This window comes from Gobio gobio, assembly GCF_949357685.1.
Source record: "Gobio gobio genome assembly, chromosome: 15".
NCBI lineage: Eukaryota > Metazoa > Chordata > Actinopteri > Cypriniformes > Gobionidae > Gobio > Gobio gobio.
Genome location: NC_137108.1, coordinates 45959793 through 45969792, shown reverse-complemented (window position 1 = coordinate 45969792; position 10000 = coordinate 45959793). Strand labels below are relative to the sequence as shown.

General features: G+C 33.5%; 2 protein-coding genes across 2 annotated transcripts in view; one reads left to right on the top strand and one right to left on the bottom strand.

Annotated features, from left to right (window-relative positions):
• Nucleotides 1–10000, bottom strand: part of slc6a20 (solute carrier family 6 member 20) — a 34579-nt gene that overhangs the window by 24376 nt on the left and 203 nt on the right. Inside the window, exons 2-5 of the mRNA XM_079837689.1 lie at nt 4387–4423; nt 3663–3961; nt 2906–3002; nt 440–578 (exon numbers count right to left, since the gene is read on the bottom strand). Coding sequence (XP_079693815.1) covers nt 440–578; nt 2906–2911 — 145 coding nt within the window. The 5' untranslated portion in view covers nt 2912–3002; nt 3663–3961; nt 4387–4423. The remainder of the gene's footprint in view (nt 1–439; nt 579–2905; nt 3003–3662; nt 3962–4386; nt 4424–10000) is intronic.
• Nucleotides 7078–10000, top strand: part of ggctb (gamma-glutamylcyclotransferase b) — a gene marked incomplete at both ends in the record, with an annotated part of 5013 nt that continues 2090 nt past the window's right edge. The window contains 3 exon segments of the mRNA XM_079838133.1: nt 7078–7217; nt 7219–7396; nt 9771–9916. Of these exon segments, the coding sequence (XP_079694259.1) occupies nt 7078–7217; nt 7219–7396; nt 9771–9916 (464 nt within the window).

Genomic DNA, 10000 nt, shown 5'->3' with positions numbered 1-10000 from the left:
TAAATCCAATCTCCACATGAAGTATTTGTTGTTCATTAAATAAAAGGCATAAGATGACTGACATCATGCTTATCATACATCATGTCATCTTGTGTGCATTACAGTTAATATGGACCAAAATAACATGTTTCAGACCTTTATTAAGAAGTTATTGAGAGGATTAAACTTTTATTAAATATAATGAATATAGTGTAAAGTACATAATCATCCAGGCACAATTCTTTATACAAACAGCTACATTTAATTTATGAACAACCAACCTGTTCATTTGAACAAAGTAGAGTTGTTTTTGAAATGTAAATGTAAAAAAATATTTATTTGTTGAGAATTTTTGGAAATATCAAATGGCACATGTGTTGTTTTGTTCTGTTGTTGTTATCAAGACTTTAAATCTACACTGCAAGCATGAGGAGGAGAAGTAAAACACTGATCATCTTACCTCCTCCGTGCATTTGGCAGAGATACGGAAAACGCCACACATTCCCAAGTCCCACTGCATAAGACACACACGCCAGGACAAACTGCATGGGACTGTCCCAGGACGGACGGGCTTCCTTGCTCATGATGATGATAATGTCCTACAACACAACACAAATGCACAGGAGGAGATCGGTCACACTGCACTCACACAAATCCCTAGAGAACGGCAGAGTCTGGGAATATTTCAAAGTCCAGTGTGTAAATGTGAAGTTAAACTTGGAGTGTAAAGTGGGAGTTTTCTAATGAAGCCGGAGGGAGGGGCGCAGAGTTTAACTGGCTCGGTTTCTCTACGTAATTCAGGTGAATGTTTGATCGTGGTGTGTTATCTCCTCAAACATTCATTATCACCTTTTTTTATGGCAGATTTTAAGAAAGCAGCAAGTACATACGGTAAAGATTGAGTTTATCACCATCATAGCAAATAAACAGTGCTGATAAAACAAGCTTTGAGTGAGCTTTAAATGCAGGAATAACACTTTTTCTGAGCATTTACCTAAGCATAAACAAGGCTTTTTTGTGCCTGTCGCTTCAATCTATATTTGTTGTCCTATAAGTTTTAGCAGGTTTATCCATTAAACTGTACAATCTTGCTCTTCTTGAACACTTTTGATAGTGAAATATTCACAACATCATCCTGAACAACTTTTGTCCAAACAAATGCTGTGTAGAATGAGAATGTCCCTCCCCTATGATATGATGTCCAAGTGGTTGGTCAGGATAGAAACATTTTTGAATTGTGTCTCTAGAAAAAAAAGTTCAACCTGCATTTTGTTTCATTCTGTGACATTTTGGTAAAAATGTAAAATTAAAATAAATCAAAAATAAAATCAAATAAAAATAAAACACTATACACCCTGCAAAAATGCTTTCTGGATTCTGTTCCATTTTTGTAAAAATGTAAAATTAAAACAAATAAATATTTTAAATAAAAACAAATCCAATGAAACACTTAACTTTGCGTTCTGTTCCATTCTGAGACATTTTTGCACAAATGTAAAATAAAAATACATAAATAAATTTAGATAAAAACAAAATAAAATAAGCATGTACAAAAATGCATTCTGTGCATTTTTTGTTGCAAAAATGTAAAATTAAAACAAATAATTTTAAGTAAAAACTAATCAAAACACATCCACTGCAAAAATGCATTCTAGATCCTGTTCCATTTTTGTAAAAAAAAGTTTTAAAAAAAGATTTTTTTAAATAAAAATAAACACTTAAATTTGTGTTCGGTTCCATTCTGTGACATTTTTGCACAAATGTAAAATTAAAATAAATAAATAACTTTAAATCAAAAATCAAAACACACTTTGCAAAAATGCATTCAGAATTCTGTTAAATTTTTGTAAAAAAAGAAAAGAAAAATAAATTTAAATAAATAAATAATTTTAAATAAAAACAAATAAAAATAAACATGCACAAAATTGCATTCTAGATTATATTCCATTTTTGTAAAAATTTAATTAAAATAAATAAATAATTTTAAATCAAAACACACTTTGCAAAACTGCATTCTGGAATTCTTTTCCATTTTTGTAAAAAAAGTAAAAAATAAAAAAGTAAAAAAAATATATAATTTTAAATAAATACAAATCAAAATAAAACACTATACAGCAAAAATGCTTTCTGGATTATGTTCCATTTTTGTAAAAATGTAAAATTAAAACAAATAAACTTTGAGTTATGTTCCATTCTGAGTTATTTTTGCACAAAAGTAAAATTAAAATAAATAAATAATTTTAAATCAAAACACACTTTGCAAAAATGCATTTTGGATTTTTGGATTATGTTCCATTTTTGTAAAAAAAAAAAAATATATATATATATATACATATATACACACATACATACATTTGTTTAAATAAAAACAAATCCAAATAAACACTTAACTTTGCGTTCTGTTCCATTCTGTGATATTTTTGCACAAATGCATTTGAAATGAAAACAAATTTTAAATAACAACAAATCAAAACAAACACTGCAAAAATGCATTCTAGATTATGTTCCATTTTTTGTCAAATTAAAATAAATATTTTTTTTTAAATAAAAACTAATCGAAAAAATGTGTGTTTTATTAAAGTGTTTTAGTAGTTGATATTTCTCTCTTCAAGTGCAGATGGACAAGTGTAAAAGTGAACAAACGTCTCTGGATTGAACTCAAGTAACAGTGAGATGTGCAATAAATAAAATACAACACTTTCACTTTGCAAAAATGTCATAGAATCAAGCAGAACTATCATTTTTTTCTGAACTATCTTAACCGTCACACATGGTCTTAAAATGCAAAAAGCTTGCATGTGACCAGAAAGCCTACTGTAGATCAAACATGGCGGTAACTACATCAAATTAGTGTCATGGACATGCTGGCACGTTATGAACTTCGGTGACATTCACCATCCAACATCTGCAGGATGTCCTCACTAACCTTCATTCATTTGCATATTTCCCAGCATCCTCTGTCCTGATTCAAACCTCAAACCAGCGTCTTTCCCTGGATAAATAAACCCCCACGTGTCACGGCCCTGTCAGGATGACAAAGGTCACGAAGGTCACACACACACACCTCAAACATCATTTACCTTTAACCACTTAATGAGAATGCAAACGCTGCTGGGGAACATTTCAGGCAACCAGGTCCTTTAATAATCAACTAATTGGCAATAGCTCTGGACGTCATGTTTTTGGTTATTGCATATATTAGGGATTCCCACACTGGGGTTTGTGGAGTAGATAATAATGAATTAAATCATAGTTAAAATGAACAAAAGCAAATCAAGATATTATATAGTATTGATAAAGATGGATGTCATGTGACCATTAACCATCATAAAAGCATGTCAATGTGTCGTTAAATTCTTGAAATATTAACTTAATCTCAGAGGGAACACAAGTAAATATGTTAGCTCAAAGACGTTCGGCTGACCAGTTTGGAAATCCCAGCAAATACTGTATTCACAAACATACTTGCCATTATTTAACTAAAACTATAAAGATATTTTACTACTAATAATTATAATAATAGTATATAAATCATACTAAAATACTTCTGACAGAAAGTGTCTGATAACTGGGGGGCTACTGAGATAAAGTGAGTAGTATTTGACTTGTCAAATCGGGAACAGACGAGAAAGGGACACATTTCCCCAATGCAATGGAAGCGTTCAGGGACAGGTGCGTCCCACCTGCGGACGTCTCAGAGTCGCACACTGTGACCGATGCTTCCTTCATTGCGGGATCGCTGCAGGCGACACAGCTGTATAACTGCATGCAAACTTGTTTTTCCACATGCATCCCACTGGCAGGACACCCAGACGCATCTATTTGCTCCAGGAGTGACCCTCGGGTGTGCAGGTTTGTTTGATGTCCCAGCAGCCTCACTGCTCAAGCCGCTCTGTCCCGCAGTGATGACGCGCTAATTGTTCTGGAACAGACCCTTCCATCAACAGCGTGAAGCCGCTCAACGGGAGGCGCACAAACATCTCTGCACAAAACAAGTACAGGAACACACAGACCCGGGTTACGCAGGGGAAGTGCCTGTAAAGAATTGGCAAACTTTCTTCCGGTAACGTTGACAAAACCTTCATTCAAAATAGCACAAAAACGGATTTATACGTCGTACATGGATCTCCCCCCAAACCAAACCAAACCAGTTTGCTTTTAACCCCAGAAACACATGCAAAACAAAACTATCTTTCTCAGATTTCATGCCAATAACAGAAAATGAGACTCAAGTCAAGACTAGTTCGTCCTCTAAAGTGCTCCGTGTATAAATCCTCAAAACAAAAACTGTTCACAGAATTCAAAGAAAACAATTAAAGGTCTATAGACTAGTTAGAAAAACACCCATATCAATTAATTAAAGGGTTAGTTCACCCAAAAATGAAAATTCTGTCATTAATTACTTACCCTCATGTCGTTCGACACCCGTAAGACCTCCGTTCATCTTCGGAACACAAATGAAAATATTTTAGTTGAAATCTGATGGCTAAATGAGAAAAATCCAAACTGCTAAATGGCAAATAGTAATTGGTCCTAACAAAGGGTTTCAATAAACAATGTTTTGTTTTTAAAGCACATCGCGTTTAATACAGTTACAGTCAAGTTTAATACAGTTACAGTCAAGTTTAATAGTTACAGTCAAGTTTAATACAGTTAGTCAAGTTTAATACAGTTAGAGTCAAGTTTAACACGGTTACAGTCAAGTTTAATACAGTTACAGTCAAGTTTAATAGTTACAGTCAAGTTTAATACAGTTACAGTCAAGTTTAATAGTTACAGTCAAGTTTAATACAGTTAGTCAAGTTTAATACAGTTAGAGTCAAGTTTAACACGGTTACAGTCAAGTTTAATACAGTTACAGTCAAGTTTAATACAGTTAGAGTCAAGTTTAATAGTTACAGTCAAGTTTAATACAGTTAGAATCAAGTTTAATAGTTACAGTCAAGTTTAATACAGTTAGAGTCAAGTTTAATAGTTAGAGTCAAGTTTAATAGTTAGAGTCAAGTTTAATACAGTTAGAGTCAAGTTTAATACAGTTAGAGTCAAGTTTAATAGTTACAGTCAAGTTTAACACAGTTACAGTCAAGTTTAACACAGTTACAGTCAACTTTAATACAGTTAGAGTCAAGTTTAATACAGTTAGAGTCAAGTTTAATAGTTACAGTCAAGTTTAACACAGTTACAGTCACGTTTAATACAGTTAGAATCAAGTTTAATAGTTACAGTCAAGTTTAACACAGTTACAGTCAAGTTTAACACAGTTACAGTCAAGTTTAATACAGTTACAGTCAAGTTTAATAGTTACAGTCAAGTTTTATACAGTTACAGTCAAGTTTAACACAGTTACAGTTAAGTTTAATATAGTTACAGTCAAGTTTTATACAGTTAGTCAAGTTTAACACAGTTACAGCAAGTTTAATACAGTTACAGTCAAGTTTAATACAGTTATAGTCAAGTTTTATACAGTTAGTCAAGTTTAACACAGTTACAGTCAAGTTTAACACGCTTACAGTCAAGTTTAATAGTTACAGTCAAGTTTAACAAAGTTACAGTCAAGTTTAATACAGTTATAGTCAAGTTTTATACAGTTAGTCAAGTTTAACACAGTTACAGTCAAGTTTAACACGGTTACAGTCAAGTTTAATAGTTACAGTCAAGTTTAATACAGTTATAGTCAAGTTTAATACAGTTACAGTCAAGTTTAACACAGTTAGTCAAGTTTAATACAGTTACAGTCAAGTTTAATAGTTACAGTCAAGTTTAATACAGTTACAGTCAAGTTTAACACAGTTACAGTCAAGTTTAACAGTTACAGTCAAGTTTAATACAGTTAAGTTTAATACAGTTACAGTCAAGTTTAACACCGTTACAGTCAAGTTTAACACAGTTAGTCAAGTTTAATACAGTTACAGTCAAGTTTAATACAGTTACAGTCAAGTTAAATAGTTACAGTCAAGTTTTATACAGTTACAGTCAAGTTTAACACGGTTACAGTCAAGTTTAACACGGTTACAGTCAAGTTTAATACAGTTATAGTCAAGTTTAACACAGTTAGTCAAGTTTAATACAGTTACAGTCAAGTTAAATAGTTACAGTCAAGTTTAATACAGTTACAGTCAAGTTTAACACAGTTAGTCAAGTTTAACACAGTTACAGTCAAATTTAACAGTTAAAGTCAAGTTTATTACAGTTAAGTTTAATACAGTTACAGTCAAGTTTAACACAGTTACAGTCAAGTTTAACACAGTTAGTCAAGTTTAACAGTTAGTCAAGTTTAACACAGTTACAGTCAAGTATAATACAGTTACAGTCAGGTTTAATACAGTTATTTACTGCTAAACTGATGTTTATTCATAAAAAATTCACAAAACCTATCTTTCTGAATTTCAGGTTCATTGAAGCCTCAATGTTCGTCTATGTGAAGATGTGTAAATAAATCGTCACAAATGGATCACATTTACATTGACTCATCAAAAGCATTTTACCCCTCGGGGGTCTGATGAGACTAAAAGGGGAGGGAAGGGAACCTCCCCCCTTCCAAATGTCCTGCTCCAGCCATCTCTCCATCGACAAAGAACCAGCTCAACCCTGAAACAAACACCATGTCCTCCTGTAAAAACCTCTTCATCAGCCTCATGCTGCTCGCTGCTGGATTCAACCTTCTGTGTTCAGCGGGTAGGTGATAAAATGCTTGATGAACTTGTCTTTGAGCGACGTGTATCTGTTTTATCACTGCTTTATCAGTTTTTCATTATTTCAGCTAGGTTGCCCTTATTTTATCAAACGCATATGGTGGATGAGTACTGAGGGTCTAGAAAACAACAAACCTAAACGAAGAGAACCTAAAAAAAATCAGTTCTTATATATTTTGTTTTAATTAAAACACCATGTTCCTGCACTGATAGTTACTTTGAGACTGAGGACAGCAACGTGATGATAATCAGCTAAAATGCCAGAAAAAGGACAGTTTTCTTTTTTTCTAAGGATTGATTTTATGTGGTGAATCAGGTTATTCCTGCTGCTTCCACTAGAGGGACAGTTGGGAAAGTTCTTGCTCGAGGCCGTTAGTGTTGGATGAATGCAGTGGTATGTGACACAATGGATTTGCATGAAAATGGAGTGTTGCTGAAAGGTCCTGTAACAGAGGTGTTTTCCATCTCTGTCACGCCATTCGCGCTGCCTCTGAACCCTGACAACACTGATTCCACTGAAATCTCTCCTCACCCTGTCCCTCCTCTTCCTCCTCTTCCTCATCCTCCTAGTCCCTCTGCCCACCGAATTCTCAAGCATGGACAACAGCACTGATCACAAGAACGGATCCACCTTCCTGTACTTTGCCTATGGCAGTAACCTTCTGAAAGAGAGGCTGCAGCTGAAGAATCCATCAGCAACCATTCACTGTGTGGCCAAACTGAAGGTATCTATCTATTGTTCTATCTATCGTTCTATCTATCTGTCTGTCCGTCCGTCCGTCTATCTGTCTGTCAGTCGTTCAATCACTCGTTCTATCTATCTATGGCCCTAGTATTAAGATGCGTTTTGAGTGGACAGGGCTAAATACAGGTGCAAACGGGTTCTAAAATGTTTTGAGCGTGTCCACTTTCGACCACTTCCAGGTGCTTTCATAGTGTAAACACTCATGTGTTCGAAAAGCCACAAAAGACTGTCTACTGACCTAATGCGTAAACATTATGGGACGTGCACTAGGGTTGTAACGATATATCGTATATCAAGATATTGCGATATAAAAAAAAGTGACGATATATATCGTTGATGTAAGCGATATGATTTGCGAGATATAGTTAGTTTTATCCAAGGCTCGGCTTACTGTATTTATAAGGTATAATTCACTCAAAAATGTTCTCACCCTCATGTCGTTTTAAACCTATAAGATTCTCATTTTTAAAACCTCAAAACAAAAATGAAGATATTTTTCAAGAAACCAGAGAAAGTCTGTTCCCCTCAAACTTAAAAGATCCAATAAAGAGCAATAAATGCTCTACTCCAAATCCAAGTCTTCTGAAGAAACACGATGGCTTTATATGATGAACAGATTTACAGACGCGTATACTGTAGGAAACACGGACATTCAAACGTGACGCGCGGAAACAACATGAGAGTGAGTCAATGCAGAATTAACCTTTACAGTTTGGGAATAGTCCTTTTGACACGCTTTCTTGTGACACTCCTTATAGTGAAAGCGCAAACATCATTTAAATCACCAGATCACATTTCGTTTTAGTAGTATGATTATTCAAAGCGTTTTAGATGGTTTATTCTTATATGTATAGTGCATTAATAGCAGGAGAGGCGGAACATATCGAGCACAGGGAGAGTGTGCGCGCGGCGCGAATACTGCATGAGAAAAAACTAGGGCTGTCAAAAGATTAATCGCGATTAATCGCATCCAAAATAAAAATTTGTGTTTACATAATATATGTGTGTGTGTACTCTGTTAATTATTATTTATATATAAATACACACACATTCATGTATATATTTAAGAAATATTTGCATGTATATACTGTATATACATTTATATAATCTATAATATATATATAAATATAAATGTTTTATATATAAAAATAATATTTTTTTCTTAAATATATACATGCTTGTGTGTGTATTTATATATAAATAATAATTAACAGAATACACACACATATATTATGTAAACACAAACTTTTATTTTGGATGCGATTAATCGCGATTAATCTTTTGACAGCCCTAGAAAAAACATTTACGTTTACGAAGTTTCAGTGATATTACTACATTAAACGACTATATATAATGTTGAATATAATGTATAGTAATGAATGGGGGAATATTTGTGTGTCCTGATAATAATATAACAACAATAATATTATTTAAATAGTAAAAAAATATATAATGAAAAACAGTATTTCTTCTGTATTTTGACTTAAAATATTGCAATAAATATCATATTGTGAGTTTAGTATCGTATCGTGACAGGAGTGTATCGTTACACCCCTAACGCGCACTAGCCAGACGGGATTTAAACTTTGTCGGCCTAAGTTTGGTTTGAAGACGAAATACATACCAAGCACAATGTTCTCTCACCATTCCTGATTTCAAACACACACTCAGTGTTTGGCCAGTCAGAGCAGAATCTAAAGCTGATGCTCTCCGTATGTGTTAAATTGCTGGAGCTTATTTTATCCATTAGATCGAAAGATCTGAAAAAAGCCCATACATTTACCCACCCATAGACCCTCCCCTTGAAGAAATCAGGACAGAAGTGGTTGAAAGTGGACAAAAGAGACCAATCGACCAATGTTGATCCAATCAACCAAAATGCATCTTAATTCCAGGTGTAAACAGAGCCTATATATCTATCTACTGATCTGTATAATATAATATATGTAATTTATAGGGCTGTCAAAAGATTAATCGCGATTAATCGCATCCAAAATAAAAGTTTGTGTTTACATAATATATGTGTGTGTACTATGTTAATTATTATTTATATATAAATACACACACAAGCATGTATATATTCAAGAAAAAAATATTATTTTTATATATAAAACATTTATATTTATATATATTATAGATTATATAAATGTATATACAGTATATACATGCAAATATTTCTTAAATATATACATGAATGTGTGTGTATTTATATATAAATAATAAGAGTACACACACATATATTATGTAAACACAAACTTTTATTATGGATGCGATTAATCGCGATTAATCTTTTGACAGCCGTAGATATAGATAATTGAATCTATCTATAGTAACTAACTCATGAACTTCTCTAGGACTATAAACTGGTCTTTGGCAACCACAAAGGGGTAGCGAGTCAGCGCTGGCAAGGTGGTGTTGCGACCATCGAGCACAGCTCAGGTGATGAGGTGTGGGGGGTCGTGTGGAGGATGAACATGTCGGACCTCGAGTCCTTGGACAGGTAGGAGCTTTTAGACCCACATTTATAAAGACAAATGAGAGATCATTATGTAAAAATGTTGTTTATACAACTTATACCTAATTA